This window comes from Pongo pygmaeus, chromosome 1, assembly GCF_028885625.2.
Source record: "Pongo pygmaeus isolate AG05252 chromosome 1, NHGRI_mPonPyg2-v2.0_pri, whole genome shotgun sequence".
NCBI lineage: Eukaryota > Metazoa > Chordata > Mammalia > Primates > Hominidae > Pongo > Pongo pygmaeus.
In genome coordinates, this window is record NC_072373.2 from 38,751,322 (window position 1) to 38,769,070 (window position 17,749).

General features: G+C 43.8%; 2 protein-coding genes across 13 annotated transcripts in view; one reads left to right on the forward strand and one right to left on the reverse strand.

The window, feature by feature from the left end:
• Positions 1 to 1,846, forward strand: part of KCNH1 (potassium voltage-gated channel subfamily H member 1) — a 468,663-nt gene extending 466,817 nt beyond the window's left edge. Inside the window, exon 12 of the transcript XR_008501421.2 lies at positions 1,092 to 1,846. The gene's annotated coding sequence lies outside the window, so the exon portion shown is untranslated. The remainder of the gene's footprint in view (positions 1 to 1,091) is intronic.
• Positions 1,847 to 1,906: 60 nt separating this feature from the next.
• The window catches only part of HHAT (hedgehog acyltransferase), a 388,363-nt gene continuing 372,520 nt past the window's right edge, over positions 1,907 to 17,749 (reverse strand). For all 12 annotated transcript variants that reach the window (XR_010127770.1, XM_063672407.1, XM_063672403.1 and 9 more), the window contains one exon: positions 1,907 to 6,074. Coding sequence is in view for 11 of the 12 variants with exons in the window: in XM_063672407.1 (XP_063528477.1) it covers positions 5,983 to 6,074 (92 nt within the window). In the remaining variant the exon portion in view is untranslated. The remainder of the gene's footprint in view (positions 6,075 to 17,749) is intronic.

Sequence of the window (17,749 nt, forward strand, 5' to 3'; positions counted from 1 at the left end):
TGAAGTGGGGAGGTCCTGTCCCTGTCACTTGGCTGCTGGTTGAACATGCTCCTCCCGGCTGGTGGAGGAGTGGGTTTAGGGTTAACTCTAAGAACTAAGATGGTCAATGAGGTGGTGTTTGTTCTTGGTGGAGGGGGGGCACTGACTCCAGCAATGGGCACCATCCCATATACTTACAAAGGGCTCCTCCACTGGACATGACAAGATAGCCAAAGGACAGAAACAGAGACGACCATTTGGTTGAGAAACCAAATTGTCTAGTGTACAATTAATGCAACTCATCGCATTAATTAATGCAACTCATCGCATTAATTAATGCAATGCTACATTATGCTAATAAGGTTACAACATTAATGCTACAGGATAGCCCAAGTATTTAAAAAGCTGAGCCCATTTAGCAGCCTTCCAGCAAACTTTTGGAAATGCATTTCTTACTTGATTTCTTCTTGTTACCAATCCCTGGAGCCTGTTTTACCCACAACCTCTTTGATCCAGTATGCTGCTGTTGGCCAAACATCAGCCCCTTTCCCGGAATCCTCCTCTTTCAAAAGTGGGGAGGGCTGGGCAGGGGTAAAAATGTACCATACCACCCCATCCCATTCAGCAAGCTTCCTCTCTAAATCCTTAAATGGAAGGTAGAAGTATTATGCCAACTGTCAAGCTCTTTGTCCAGGCCCTTGTGGGGACTAAATGAACTCTTTCTTTAGGAATACTAGGTATAGGAAGACTAGGTATAGGAAGATTCTCATTTCCCCTTGTTGCACTGACCACTATGTCTCACATGCATACTCTGGGAAATTGTAGGAGCCCTGGTGGAGATAGATACACGTTGCTGATGTGCATTTGATTAATAGATTGTACTATGTCTTGCAATAAAGACGTTTAGCCTTAAGACCCTTGAATGGAACTCCAGCTGTGATAAAGCTGCCAATGCCCCTTCCTCTCTCCTCCCTTATTACCTAGTGTTGCTTAAAGAGGAGGCCATTGAGGGCACACTTGATGCCCCAGACAGCCTCCCTCTGTTGCTAAATCATTGTTATTGCTCTGTATACTGCCTTCTCACTCGCTTCAATTAAAATTACCTTCACCAGCTCCTGTGCCCTCCACCCGGAGGAGACTTCTTCATGATCCTCTCAGCACTGACTGCAAACATCAGAGAGAGAAAAAACCATTTTCTCACCAAAGGTGTTCATGTTGAGAAGTTTTAATTTCTACCCCCTACAGCTCAAAAGAATCAATGTGAATTTATCTGCAGCTTAAATTCAAGTGAAACTTCATTCTCATGCGAGCATATCAGACTTATTCTGGAACCTCTAGAACTGGACTTGAATTCCCTGCAGGTGCCAGACTGGTGGGTGCCCTCCCTGCCTGCCATTAAACTTTTCTTACAGCCACTGTCCCTTTATCTGTGACTTCTGAGTCATCCGACGGATCCATTAGTTGTTCAATGAGAAGTTCACAGATCTTGTATCAGGATATAAACTGATCTTATGTTGAAGGATGCACCCTCCCCTAATGAATGTATTCTCTTAATATTCCGATGCTGTATTTGTGCATCAGTTGGAGACTGTCCACATCCGACATTTCGCCGACACCTCAAGGACACTTCTACTCATGAGCAGTTCATCATTCTGGGGCTTCTCCTTATATTAATACTCTTTCCATTGAGTCCTGCCAAATCCTTTATTGGGTTTTTCTTTTTCCTTTGCATCTGTCACTTTGTCCAAATGAGCATGAATAAACAAAAGTGTAAATGAGCTGATACTATTTTTGTGGTCAGCTGAGGATGCTGCCAAGAACACCACTGTATATCTGTGGCTTGGGAATGTTAAGAGGAACGTGCAGGCCCCTCCATTGATGATATTCCCTTCTCAACATTTTTAAACAAGCACAAATGATATTTGTAAAAAAAAAAGTTTTATTTATTACTGTAATAAACTATTTTATACATGATACTTGCTTTTGCCTTTCATTAATTTTAGGTCACTGAATTGGCTGTTCTGACCTAAGATGACAGAACAAGGATGGTATTTTCAAGAGTTTGGAAAGCTCTTATGTGGACAGCAATTATAGTTTTTTTAGAACTTAAAGTCCAAGATTCACCAAGATTGTGTGTCAAAGTACCAAATAGTGAGAGAATGGACATGAAGGTATGCGGCTGTACAATCTTAAAGTACAGCTGCAGCTGCTGTACGAGGGCACAGATGTTGACTTAAATGCCTGGCATCACGGAAAACTGTATGACACATGGATCTGAGATACCCAAAACTGATACCCCCCCACCCCACTTAGATGATGTATACTTTTTTATTTTGAAAAATAATTTGGATCGAAATTTGTATAAAATATATTAATGCTTCCCTCCTGCCTTTTAAAACATAGTATGAAGAATATAACAATATTTTTTGAATGACTCAGTGTCTACAATATGAGCTCTGATCTGTGCTTTACACTTCATTGATTGATAGTCTCAGAAGCTATTAAGGTAGCTTGCCTCTAATCGAAATAGTCCCATACACCAGCATGGTTTCAGCTTTGCTATTTTAATAGGTATTGCTTCCTGCTCATGGCAAGGCTCCACAATACTGCCAACCTGAGTTCTTATTTACCATCCAGTGGACCACATTACAAACATGGCACTTCTCTTATTATAGACAGTATAACTTAATTAGGGGATGAGGAATCTGACCTACAAGCCTCTACTTGATCTTATAGGATCACAGTTTTAATGTTTTTTAATGTTTTTGTTTTTAATGTTTTTTGTTTAATGTTTTTTGTTGTTTTTGTTTTTTGTTTTTTAATGTTTTAATGTTTTTTAATGTTTCCTTACCCATGATTTAATCAAATTGCACAAAAGCATTATAAAAATAATATAAGGGTGATATTGTTTAAAATTCCAAATTACTGATGTTTGTTTCAAAATTATCACTAACAACGTATTATTCTTTTTTTTTTTTTTTTTTTTTTTTTTTTTTGAGACAGGGTCTCACTCTCTTGCCCAGGCTGGTCTCAATCAAACTCCTGACCTCAAGTGATCCACCTGCCTCAGCCTCCCAAAAGTGCTGGGATTACAGGTGTGAGCCACCACACCCAGCCTAAAGCATTCTGTCTAGATCTCTTCAATGCTGCAAAACATCTCTGTGAATATGATTCTTGCAATTAGTCAGAAGGACCAGTAATATAGAGCTAAGCAATGAATGCCACGTTTTGGGTGCCAAATGGAGTTCAATGATTTTAAAGAGGGTTTTTTGTTTTAAAATAAAACCATTTGCCTGAGAAAGGCCTCAGAGAGGCTTTCTCAAAATGCGCTGAGGCCAGTAGTATCATAATTTGGCTTCTCATGTTGTCCACACTGAAGGGAACCCTATTGTATGGATATATTCTGATACATCTGCTAAAAACCAAACTCATTATATTATGGTTAATTTACTATGTTTAGTCAATGGTTATATTATATTTTAAATAAGCAGGTGAGCCGTCTCAATTTCTGTAAGGGGAAGCCACCCCCTCCCCCACCTAAATTGCTATTCTCCCAGTATATAGATTATAATACAATTATTTGTTGATGATTTATTTTTTCTTGAGGCCTGCTGTCTTTAATGAAACAAAATGTTTTCTGCTGACACTTCAAATTAATTTGAAAAAATAATAACCTTTCAGTCTTCTTGTGTGGTCCCAAGAATTAGAATGACTGAAGTTTGGGTGTCCTTCAGGTATCTTGCTTCCCTCCTTGGGTAGCATCTTGGCGATTGTGCTTGGAGCTCTTGGGCTTGCCCACAGAACGAGGCTGGGATCAGAGGATCCAGGGGCTGGAATTGACCTTGGGACCTTGTCTAATCTTTTCCCAACACTGTGCCTGAAGTTGCCCAGGGCTGATGACATGTCCAGTGTCATTGGCTGAACTCCTCTGTGTGCCCAGGCACCACCATTCAGAGTAACTACAAGATTTTAGTGAATATGCATGAGGAGAGAAGCATTATCATTTTCATATTACAACTGGGGAGTAGGAAAAGGTTAAGCAAAACAATGGTCCTGGATAATCCACATATTAATTAATCAGCCTTAAATACAGAGCTAAGCACAGTAATCATTTATTAATTCCTGAGAACCATTATGAATCATAGAATAGTTTAAGAGATTCAGGATTACCACTTTCAAATATACCCACTGACTCTTCCAAAATAGTTTAATGAATGAATAAACCTATTTGTTTTTATATAAATGGTATATTTGGAAGAGCTCAAAACTTTTGTATTACTTATATGTGCACATACATTAGACACTTCCATATCATCACTTTTACTCCTTTTTTTCTTAGCAAGCCCTTTCTTTCCAAGTAAACTTCAGTCAAACTCCCTCTGGCTGGCCACAAATCCTGAATCACTGTTAGTCCATGAAGGTTTACTGCGTTTATTTAGGTGCTCACTCCTCCCTGAGGCTCATTCCCTCCTAAAACTTCTGAGCACCCTGGAATTACCGGCCCCATATCTCTCTCTCTCCTTTACCAAGACAGCTGCTGAGGCTGCTGCTATGCAGGTCTACCTGCCCCTCTCTGGTCTCTGTCTTTTGCTTTAACACATAATGTGCCTACCCCAGGTAGTCAGTATCTGGCCCCCTCCTATCTCTTTGCCAAGCAGAGAAGCTATGAAGAAAGACAATCAACAAAATGGTCCTGTACTCTAGGAGTTTAAGCCTCATTGAGTTGATAACCTCAACTCAAGACATAAGGGCCATGCTATGTAATAAACAAGAGGCAGCACTAGGTCCAAGTGAACCTTTCACTCAATGACAACTTAATTTACGTACTTGAGATGTTGTAAATTCTCCTGTAATTAGATATATTATGGATTCAAATTTTAAGGCTCCTTTACCCTTCCGCACTCCAAAAAAAAAAAAAATCCAAACAGAAGTCTTCTGAATTATCTACCACTTGGGAATTTTGTTAGCCTATCCAGCATCTTTTCAGAGGAGTGAATAATCAAGTTATGTGAATATATTTAGATTTTAAACATTTTCCTCAAACATATTCAAAATAATTCTACAAACATGTAGATTATCTACATGACAGAAAAGGCTCCGTTTGAATCAAACCGTAACAATATAAACCACTAAACGTGAATCACTGAGTAGGAGGATGACTTTTGAGACTTGTATGGAGAGGGTGGACAAGACTCCAGGACGCTATCCTCATGACTAGCCTTGATAACATCCATCTGTGGATACACTATCCTGTGGTTTCTAAATTCTGCTTCTTTAATTAAGAAACGACTAACTGTAAGGTAGAGGAACTACCATGTTATACTTCTCTGCAAATCTCAGAAACAAGCATCCAAATGTAGATCACCCTGCTGAAGCTCAAATCACAGGACTCCTTGGGCATAGATGCCTTAGAATGCTACAGGGCTGCTACCGTCTTCTTGGACTAGGTAATTCAAAAGACAGCTGTGGCTTGGTCTCCTTCCTACAGAGGGGCTGAAGTGTGAAGCTCAAACCCTAGTGCTGCTTCTGGAGACACTGCAGGATGTGATGAAGGAGGTCACTAAACATCAATGTCACTCAAATATTTTAGAAATACTGCCCAGAAGACAGGCCTATCACTAATCAGGATTTCTGTGTCTCAATCAATAAATGTCCACTACATTCTATACTTGCTTAAGGTGAGAGAATGCAAAGGGCTCATCAGACTAGGTTCTAGACCAAAATGTCACCCTGTGTAGCTGGGCAAGACACACGACTGCCCTGGACCCCAGCTTCCTCAATAGGAAAATGATGGGTTGGGGTAGAAGATCTCAAAGACTCCAGATTAGAAGATTGTCCGGCTGTGAATTTTCTATGAGATCCAGCATCCAGTCTTGGAGTGAGGACATTCAACTGAAGATGAGCAGATCAAATCCCTTAGAGGCTGTCCTGGAGTGAGAGGTCAGGGTGAAGCACTATTTGCCTTGGAGGCCAGCAGCAAGGACAGGCCTGGGCCCAACAGCATTAGTCCATGGCGTAGGTCTGGGCCCAGGCAATGCCCACGTGGGAGTAGCAGTACAGGAATCCCAGGACACAGAGGGTCACCCATGGCCAGCCTGCAGAGGGAGGACAGAGATGGAAGAGCAGTTAGAAATGCTTGGGGCAGGATGTCCCACATGAGCAAACTGTCCCCTTTTGGAGAAGGCAACCTGAGAAACAACAAAGGCCTCCTAGAAAGTCTGCTGTAATGACAACTTCAGCAATTGAGTCCTACATTCCCATCAGAGTCAGCATAAAATGAGGAGTGCACTATTGCAAACACAAACCATGTTTAGAAATAGGGCAAGCTTTTAACGAATCCATGTTTAGGGCCAGGCACCTGTAATCCCGGCACTTTGGAAGGCTGAGGTGGGAGGATCACTTGAGTCCAAGAGTTGGAGACCGGCCTGGGAAACATAGTGAAACCTCATCTCTGCCATAAATAAATAAATAAATAAATAAATAAATAAGCCAGCCAGCCAGCCAGGCATGGTGGCGTGTTTCTGTAGTCCTAGCTACTTGAGAGGCCAAGGAGGAAGGATCGCTTGAGATCAGGAGTTAGAGGTTACAGTGAGCTATGAGTGCACCACTGCACTCCAGCTTGGGCCACAGAGTTAGACCCAGTATTGGTTTAAAAAAAAAAAAAAAAAAAGAATCCATGTTTAGAGGACTAAAGCAGTTAGTAATTGAAAAAGGAAAAAAGCCCATGAGTCTGAGTGAGAAAAAATAGTCTCATGTGGCACTGTAAACATGTAGGTCATGTTCCAAAATCTGTACTTTTAGATGAGTTGTTTGAAATCAGGGTACGTTTCCCCCTAGAATAATATTGTGTGATTCATGGACGAGACACAAAAATCATCATCATCACCGTTGTGTTTTTTTTGTTGTTGTTGTTGTTTTTAAACTTGTAGTAAGTGTGAAATAGCACTAATAGGAGCTCTGAGCCCTAGGGCATTTAGGTTCCAGAAGCCCAAATATAGGGTCCTCTGTCCTTCTTGGTCAGCCTCCCCAGAGGTTTCAAGAATTCTAAGTGGTGGGGAGTGGGATAGAGACACGCAGACGTGGCTTGTCCTTGGCAACGAGACAGGAAGGTGCCAGCAGCCAAAAGGGAAAGGGTGCCGGGCAAGATCAGGAGGGTCATTTGATTGGGGCATCACAACATTTCACAGACAGCTTTATAAATTTTAATTTTTGACATTTCTTTTGAATATGGCTAGCTAGGAAGTCATTACCTTTGCCAATCCAATTGTGTGTGTTAAAACAAAAGAATGACTGTGAAATGCAGGCATTTACAATGAACTACATTTTTTTCTTAAAGTCCATGAGTCCCATAGTAAATCTCAAAATGTAGATTGAGCATTATACTGAATTTAGTGCCATTTGTAAGCACACAGAAGGGGGAGCCTAAATTAAATATTTGCTTTCAAAACTGAAAGCTTTTAGTGATTCCCTCTACAAATACTTGTCTTAGAATATCTGATGTTCTTTTTCTTCTTTTTTTAAAATTAACAGCCCTTTCTGCTGAGTATTTGTTACTTAACAATCTTCATGTCTTCTGCATGTTTCACTTACTCAAACATTTATTGGGGGTTTTGGAGAGCCAGAGATGCTGGGGAAGATACAAGATGCCGAAATGGAAAGACCCAGTCCAATGTCAAAGGCACTCCCACTCCAACTTGGGAAAGACACACACATACACCAGTGGGATTTATGATCCATGTGGTAAGCAATGGATGATGGAATGCACAGAGCACATTTAAACTGGGCTACATGGGCTGAGCAAGAGTTTGTCAGATGGAAAGGGACAGGGACCAGCTACTAGAGGAAGACCACCTGATGTGTAACCTTACAGGCCGTCCAAGGAACAGGGATCATGTGACATGGCTGCTGCATAGGGAGGAGGCAGGCAGACAGTGGTAGGAATAGGAAGGAGGCTGCGGGAAGCCCCTGGGGGTGATTGCAGGTTCTCTTCTTGCTATGTCAACTATTAGCTGTCATGATTATTAATATGGCATGGGGAAGTCACTGTAGCATAGTGGTATATGTGCAGGCTCTTAAGTGGGATGAGTTCAAATTCTGGCTCTGCCACTTGCCAGCTGTGGAACCTTGAGCAAGTTAATGAATCTCAAATGAAAAACTAGGGATACAGCAACTTACTGAATAGTGTCCTTACAAGGACGGAGTGAAATGATGTAAAGACTTGCATGGTGCCTAGCATAGCATGGGAACTAAAAAAAGGTAGTAATAATAATGGTGAGAGGGCACAGAAGTCTTTTTCCACCAAGACTAGAGTGACAACAGGGGAGTCAAGCCCTGGCCTTCCTTGCGCCTTAGCCTGGCTTTCCCCAGTGTTCTCCCAGGCCCTGCAGGCAAGAGAGGCAAAGGCAGCAGAGGACCCCTGGCAGCCTGGCTCCAGGACCAGCCCCACAGCTCCACCTCCTGCTAGGCAGCCAGTATGTGTCCTGTGGCTGCCATAACAACTTACCAAACTTAGTGGATTAAAACAACAGACGTATTCTTAGTTCTGGAGGCCAGAAGTCTGAAATCAAGGTGTTGGTAGGAACCCTTCGTTACCTCTTCCAGCTTCTGGTGGCTCCTAGGATCCCTTGGCTTATGGCAGCATCACTGCCTCCATTTTCACAGAGCCTTCTTCCCTCTGTCCTCTCCTCTTCTTATAAGGGCACCAATCATTGGATTTAAAGGCTACTCCAAATCCAGGAGGATTTCCTCTCAAGATGCCTGACAAGTTATATCCATAAAGAACCTATTCCCAAATTAAGTCACATTCTGAGGTGCCAGGTACACATGAATTTGCGGGGGAACACTAGCTCAATACAGCCAGGTACTTTCCCAGAACTTCCAGATGGACCCATCCTGCTGGAAGCCCTCAGAGCTCTCATACTGTGGCTCAGGCACAGATGCCAGGGGACCAGCCAACACCTGCTCCTCAGTGGGTTCAGGGAGCAGGATGAGGGAAGTGGCCTTTGGACACAGAAAGCACTCCTGGACCCCAGCTGTGTTTGGAGTGAGGCATCAGCAGTGTTTGGTAAACATGGAGCCCAGAGGCCAGCTGTGAAGATGGGCCAATGGAGATGTTTCATTTACACAATGCTAGGCTGGGACATTGCACAGCTCTGCTTGGCACCCGTGGCTACCAAGTGACACCCTGTGAAAGCTTCTGCCTAACACACAGGGCTGTAAGGAAGACAGTCCCCAAGACTGCCCAGAGGTGAGGCATAGACATGTTTAGCATGGGCCATAGCTAGGTTCTGAAAATTCTCCCCATTCTTACTGTATATGCCATCCAGAGAGGTGGCTAGATAGCATTTAGGAGACTTATAATCCTGACTGTACTATGAGACCCTATTAGGGCCTCAGTTTCCCCATCTACACAATGAGAGCTCAGAATAATTTTTTAAAAGCATGCAAATAAAATAAATCACAGATTTGGTAGTGCTTTTTAAAAGTGTTTTAGAAATACAAAAGATTAATATAAGGCCACTTGATAATTCTGTTACATATCCACAGCTCACTGGACTTTTTAAAGCACATGTTCCTACAGACAGTAGACCTGGCATGTACCAGACAGCTGTCAAGGGCTCCTTATCCTTTCCTGACCTCAGGAGTAAGATTTGTGATGACAGAATCATCATGAATGGTGATTCCAAATGAAGTCACATGCTGAGGTACCAGGTCCACATGAATTCCGGGAGGAATACTATTTATCCCAATGCAGTTAGGTACTGTCCCTGAGCTTCCAGATGGACCCATCCTCCCTGGAGGCCTTCAGAGCTCCCATCACTGTGGCTCAGACACACAGGCAAGGGGACCGGTCAACACCACACCTCCTCGGGGAGAGACTGATTCTACATGTCATCCTTCAGCACTACTCAGCCAACTACTTCACTGGCCCTGTCCTAGGCATTGACCTCTCTCTCTTGTTGGTGGCCTGTAGGCACAAGGTCTCTGACTGTGGGCCTGCTAAGCAAGCACTGATGTGGCCCAAGGGGGCAGGGGCAGGCTTGGGGCAGAGCCTCATCTTCATCAGCAGCTCAAATAACAGTGGAATGGTAAGGCTGGAAAGCAAAGGGGAGAAGCTATCATTCTGGCAACATTCCAAGGGCTGCTATGGTGCACAGTCATGCAGGCTTGTTGGTCACTAACAAAAAGAGTTGGTGTCAAAAAGGGTTCTGCCCTGACAAACTCTGACTTCCTCCCCCTGCAGTCTACTGTCTCCCACCCATGCACCCCTCCCGACTGGGTATTCTTCCAGGCTCTCCCTTCTCCACCAGGAGTGAGACTCCCAACCCCTATTCCTTTCATGCCAACCCCATTCTTCCCACAAGGCATCCTCGCAACATACACACTCTCACATTCTCTGTCTCTGTCTCTCTCCCCATTAATGTGGCTCATACTGCCTGGCAGGCAGTATGCTATTGGTCAAAGGAAAAGATCCTTCTTAAGAGTATACTTTAGGGCTGAAGCCCCCTACACACTCTGCACATTCAAGGCTGGGTCCCCAGAATCAATATGTGTAATTTCCTGCTGGGCTTTTGATATCTGGATCTAACAAGATCTAAACAGGCGATCAGTTTTTAACAGATCACAGCTAGGCAGCGTCAAAGATATATGAACAGGTTTCTAGAAAGTCAGACAACAGTTGCAAGAGATTGGATAATATAGTTAATAGTACAGGTTATTTGACAGATATAGCTAAATGCAGATAACTAGGATGTATGGCACAATAGATTCAATTGAGGACCAATGTAGGTGGCATAATAGGTGGAGTTAATAGGATGTAGGTGGTTGTATCATGACATTGTTAATAGGATATCAGTGAGCTGTATAATAACTACAGCTAATGAGAAACAGGTAGGACACAGAGGGAAATGGCTGAAGCGAAGAGAAGGCCAGCAGTAACTTGTAATAACCAAGTAATAACTTTACTTGGCGTTATTATGGCTGACCAATTCTCTGAGCAATTACATCAGTCTGAAAGGAATGGAAAGCCTGAGGTTTGATACTGACGGAAAAGAGCATCATCACACAGGGCCATGTGAAGTCAAAGGGTATGTTTTCTGAAAAGAGAAAGGATAATCAGAACAAGAAGCAGGTCCAGTGAAAAACCTTGTTTAAAAGGTAATGTGTGGCTGGGGACGGTGGCTCACACCTGTACTCCCAGCACTTTGGGAAGCCGAGGCGGGTGGATCACGAGGTCAGGCGTTTGAAACTAGCCTGGTCAACACAGTGAAACCCCTTCTCTACTAAAAATACAAAAAATTAGCTGGGCGTGGTGGCAGGCACCTGTAATCCCAGCTACTGGGGATGCTGAGACAGGAGAATCACTTGAACCTGGGAGGAGGAGGTTGCAGTGAGCCGAGATTGCACCACTGCACTCCAGCCCGGGTGACAATGCGTCTCAGAAAAATAAAAAATAAAAATAAAAATAAAAGGTATATGAAATGGTACAGCCACTGTGGAAAACAGTATGGAGGCACCTCCAAAAATTAAACCTGGAATTACCACATACATATCTGTATTAGTCCATTCTCACACTGCTAATAAAGACATATGCAAGACTGGGTAATTTATAAAGAAAAAGAGATTTAACGGACTCACAGTTCCACATGGCTGGGGAGGCCTCACAATCATGGTAGAAGGCGAAGGAGGAGCAAAGGCATATCTCACATGGCAGCAGGCAAGAGAGTATGTGCAGGGGAACTGCTCTTTATAAAACCATCAGTTCTCGTGAGACTTACCCACTATCCTGAGAACAGCACAGGAAAACCACCCCCATGATTCAACTACCTCCCACCGGGTCCCTCCCATGACCATGGGGATTAAGGAGCTATAATTCAAAATGAGATTTGGGTAGGGACACAGCCAAACCATACCAATATCCAAAGGAAACGAAGCAGGAACTAGAAGAGGTATTTGTATGCCACGTTCACAGAACAATTCACAACGGCCAAAAGATGGAAGCAACACAAGTATCCATCAACAAATGAATGGATAAGCGAATATGGTGTAAAAATACAAGCGATTATTTAGCCTTTAAAAGGAAGGAATTCTGACACATGCTACAACATGGATGAACCCTAAAGACATCATATTAAGTAAAATAGGCCGGACACAAAAGAATACTATATGGTTCAATTTCTATGAAATACGTAGAGTAATCAAATTCACAGAGACACAAAGTAGAATGATGGCTGCCAGGGGCTCAAGGGAGAGGGGAAATGAGAAGGTAGTGTTTAATGGGTACAAAGTTTCAGTTTTGCAAGACGAAAAAAACTCGAGACAGATGGTGATGACTGCATAACAATATGAATGTACTTAATGCCACCTAAAAATGGTTAAAATGGTAAATTTTATGTTTTGTGTAATTTACCACGACCACAACAAAACTATGCTGAGTGAAGAAGTCTTTGGCAAAATAATACAGTATATATTATATACATAAAATGTACACTTATAGTTACAAAAAGCATATCGGGGGTTGCCTGGGGCTGGGCGGGGACAGGTTGTGCAGGGGCCCTAGGAATCTTTTGGGATGATGATGTTTTGTATCTTGATTGTGAGAATGATTTCAAGGGTGTATAAAACTGGCAAAATTCAGCCAGTTGTATACCTTGAATGATGCATTTACTATGTCTCAATGAAGTTGACATTTGAAAATTTTAAAGATAACATTGGGATGTTAGCAAATCATAGACTTGCAGCATTAATCATAGATTAAGCATTGTGATGTCTTGGGCTTTTTATGCCTCAGGGTGTTCAGACAAAAGATGTGGGAAAACATATTTATTTATTTATTTATTTATTGACGGAGTTTCACTCTTGTTGTCCAGGCTGGAGTGCAATGGCACAATCTCGGTTCACCACAACCTCTGCCTCCCAGGTTCAAGTGATTCTCCTGCCTCAGCCTTCTGAGTAGCTGCATTTACAGGTATGCACCACCATGCCCAGCTAATTGTGTATTTTTAGTAGAGACAGAGTTTCTCCGTGTTGGTCAGGCTGGTCTCAAACTCCTGACCCCAGGGCCTGCCTTGGCCTCCCAAAGTGGTGGGATTACAGGCGTGAGCCACTGTGCCTGGCCCAGAATTCTTTTTTTTTTTTTTTTTCTTTTTTTTGAGATGGAGTCTCGCTCTGTCGCCCAGGCTGGAGTGCAGTGGTGCAATCTCGGCTCACTGCAAGCTCCGCCTTCCGGGTTCACACCATTCTCCTGCCTCAGCCTCCCAAGTAGCTAGGACTACAGGCACCCGCCACTGTGCCCAGCTAATTTTTTGTATTTTTTAGTAGAGACGGGGCTTCACCATGGTCTCGATCTCCTGACCTCATGATCCGCCCACCTTGGCCTCCCAAAGTGCTGGGATTACAGGCATGAGCCACCACACCCGGCCCCAGAAATTAATTTTTTTTTTTGGCTGATCTAAATTTTATTATTATTATACTTTAAGTTTTAGGGTACATGTGCACAACGTGCAGATTTGTTACATATGTATACATGTGCCATGTTGGTGTGCTGCACCTATTAACTCGTCATTTAGCATTAGGTATATCTCCTAATGCTATCCCTCCCCCAACCCCACAACAGTCCCTGGTGTGTGATGTTCCCCTTTCTGTGTCCATGTGTTCTCATTGTTCAATTCCCACCTATGAGTGAGAACATGTGGTGTTTGGTTTTTTGTCCTTGCGATAGTTTGCTGAGAATGATGGTTTCCCAGAATTCATTTTTAAAATGATGGTAGGCCGGGCACGGTGGCTCATGCCTATAATCCCAGCACTTTGGGAGGCCGAGGCGGTCAAATCATTTGAGGCCAGGAGTTCAAAACCAGCTTGGCCAACATGGCAAAAGTTGGTCTCTACTAAAAATACAAAAATTAGCAGGGCATGGTGGCGTGCACCTGTGATCACAGCTGCTCGGGAGGCTGAGGCACGAGAATCACTTGAACCTGGGAGGCAAAGGTTGCAGTGAGCCGAAATTGTGCCACTGCACCTCTAGCCTGGGCAACAGAGTGAACCTCTGTCTAAAAAAAATGTAATAAAAATAAAAATAAAATAATGATGGACCTTCAGTCCTTCATCATCCTAGGGGGAGGGGGACTTGTCATGTGTAGGACTGAACACTGGGCTCCCCTAATCACGCCTTCTTCCCCTGAGGCCTCTGGGGAACAGGAGGACGGGAAAAGCTTTCTTAACCATGCAGATGCATTCAGCAGTGGGAAGGCTGCTGTTGCTGAACCAGCACAAATTCCTATCCCAAGGAAGAAATCAATCCATCCTAATGGGAGATGAGTTAATTGAGTTGCTGAATTGTGTCTGAGCTATCAATTACCCCATCAGGGGCTCACTTGGCTGTCAGGCTGGGCAGCACTCCCGAGCCTGTGACCACCATCTTGTCTCTAACAGGGCTTTTTCAAAGACCACATCCTACTGGTACCCATTTTTAGAAGACAATGGCTGATGGCCAGCACATGAACAAACTTCAGGGAAGCTTTCTTCCTAGCCACCCAGCACCATAGTCTCTGTCTACATGCAAATGGTCTACAAAGAATATGTAATCTACTACACCATTTACAAATAATACACAATCTTAGTTAACTCTTATAACACTCTGAGGTAGAAATTACTATTTTCATTTTAAGAGGGAGAAACTGAGGCTCAGAAAGGTAAATAACTTGTCATAGAGCACCCAGCTAGCAGATTCTCAAACTTTGGTTTTGATTTCAATCCGATAGTGATATTCTTGCTTGAAGCCACATCACCTCACAAAGGCCCAGAGTCCACATCCCAAGCCCAGGGTGTCAGGTTGAGTCCTATGTGGAAAACAGTCTGAATGATGTCTGTCCCTTAGTTTTTTAAATCTACCATTATCCACTATTTATCTAGCATTAATACTGCCTTAACTTCCTCCCTCCTTCCACCAAGGCAAGTTTTCTAGCTAGAGGCTCCAGCACCTCACTGCCTGCTGTCCCTCTGGCTCATCCACTATGCAGTCATCACCTTTCTGGTTCCCAGTTCTGAGGGCTGAACAGCGCTATGACCTTCCCAGCTTGGCTCTTGGGTCCTTACAGCTAAAATGATAGATTCTTACTTTCTGGTCCTATAGAGCAATTTCCCCCAGTGACTCAAAACCATTCTAAGAAAGGAAAGAGAGGAGATTCCCATTACTCCTAAGAACTACCAGGTTGTAAAGAAAACAAGATTCACCTCCTGAGACAAACTCTTCTTGGTCAAACGTAAGTCTGCAAATGTGAAGGCTATATTAGGTTGGAGCAAAAGTAACTGTAGTTTTTGTCATTACTTTCAATGGCAAAACCTCAATTACTTTTGCACCAACCTAATATGATTCTTAAATGTCACCAACATATCCATCCATGTCCGTGGGGTGCACTGTGCACATGTAACAGCCCACACAGCCAACCTGGTTAAGACCAATGTGAGACTGATGAATTTCAACCTCCAGAGGGTTTGCTAATGGGCTGGCTCAGAGAAGGATATATCCGATGGGGAAGTAGAATGAAGAGAAAGAGGCGACTCCGGGAGATGCTGCCAAAGAGGGATTTATAAGACTTGGTGACTAATGAATTTGGGGGCCTCTCTCACTGACCCTGAGCATAGCCTCAGCATGTGCCCTCAAGGATGACACTCAGCTGGTATGCATCAGATAGACTATACCTGACATTAAAAGAATGATATGCCACCCTAGAGTGAGTAAAAGCCATGGTCCTGGCCTCTCCCTCATGACTTGTCTTCTGCTACAAAAAGAGAGGTCACATGTGGTTCTGCAGGGGCCCCAAGGGCCTGCTCCTGCACTTGGCCACCATCTCTTTGGATCCGCTGGTCCATGCCTGTGCCCTGCCCTTTGTTAGATATCCTGAATATCAACTCCCAACTGTATGTACATATCTCTGCTTTGATGGCATTTTCTATTTTGAGGCCACTGGAGGATGAGTGCTTCTTTCCTTAAAGAACTGCCTCATGCACCAGACCCTAGTCCTAGGGTGCTGACACCGGATCTGAAAACACACTGGCCCTGCCCTGGCACTCTCTGCACCATCCCACCAGCTTCACAACCATCATTTCATTAATTATTCAGAATGACTTTATGCACTGCTGCCTTCATTCAATGAGCTGGCTCTGACAGCACTTAGTTTAACCATGTTCAGATCTGATAGGGGGAAATGATAAGGTGGCTTGGCAGCTGTATTTAAATCTTATTTACTCTAGCAGTTGCAGTCTGTAGATATCATGGAGTCATTCATCAAATGGCCCTAAGCCTGCAGACCTTCCTCCAGAGCTAAATTTAGAGTTTTAATCTTAATAAGCCTATGAGGCAGAAGCCTTCTCCTGTCAGAGGGCTGGTTATCTTATCAAAAGATACACAGCAACAGCAAAGCTGCCCCGGGCTTCTGAGCCTATAAACCACTGGATCTAACTCCACACCAGGGGGGAGATGGACAGAAGCTTTGAAGAACAGGCTTTTGCTATCTTAAGGTTCTAACAATAATTCCTTACCCTCACAGAGTTTACATACCTGGAACTCAAACCCCGGTGTTCAGGCCTCACAGTTTTTTCAAAAAACAGTCAGCTGTCACTTTCCCATCGTCTCAGGAGAAAGGACTAGATGGTTGTCATCTGTTCGAAATTGAAGCAGAAAATCCCAGAATAGCAAGTCTGCATCAGAACCACCTGGAGGACAGGCTGAAACGCAGACTGCAGGGCCCCACCCCACAGTTTCTGACCCAGTAGATCTGGGGTAGGCCTGAGAATCTGCATTTCTAGCAAGTTCCCAGGTGATGTGGATGCTGCTGGTCTGAGAACCACACTTTGGGAACTACTGTTGTAGGGGAATCTGCAGGGGGAAGGGCATTCTACTAAACTGGGTGCTTACACATGGAGCAGAGGAGACAGACATTTACTGAGCATTACATGTGGCTTGGCTGGGTACATCCCTCATTCTCACAACCACCTTATCAGACAGGTGTCACCAGCCCCATTTAGTAGATATGGAAACTAAGGCTCAGAGAAGTAGCTTTCCCAAGGTCTAAATGCTCATTGGACATTAGAACTCAGGGCTGTGTGACTCCACAGTACACTTGGCCTTTGAGGCTCAGACAGCAGCAGCTTGCTTCAGGTCACATGGTGAACCCTGCTGGCCGGGATTCTTTTCCTTTAAATCCTTGCCCTCCAAATCTCATTTCCTCCCCCTACTCCAGGTGCTCAAGGTAACAGGGAGGGAGAAGCTTCAGGATGGTGTTTTCAGACCTTAGCTAGCACTCACTCACTCGGTCCCCCCATCTCCTGGGGCCGCCCTTTCTTGTCGTTGTAGTGGGAGACAGAGAAAGCATAGATGAGCATGCTTATATCCTTTGTCTTGGTTAGTGCCTAATTTAAACTGTGAGCATTGAAGAGCATGTTCCCAGTGCCTGCATGACCCCTCATTAAAACTGTTAAAGCCACAATTATATGGCCCCTGCTAAGGGCTGAGCCTGCAAGGGGATTTGGCAAGGAGAGACAGAGGAAGGGGCAGCTGGGACCACCCTCAGAGAGCTTCCTCCATTCTGAGCAAGAGATCCTTGCTAGGAGCTGAGTGCACATTTTAACCAGCACAAACAGTTGTCTTTAATAAATCACACTGTTCACAGTCAATTTCACATCCTGATGAGGCCAACTTCTACTGCATTTTTCATCCTTCCCTAACTCCCGATGCAAGCCTGCAGGCAAGCACTTACTAAAGCACTCACTT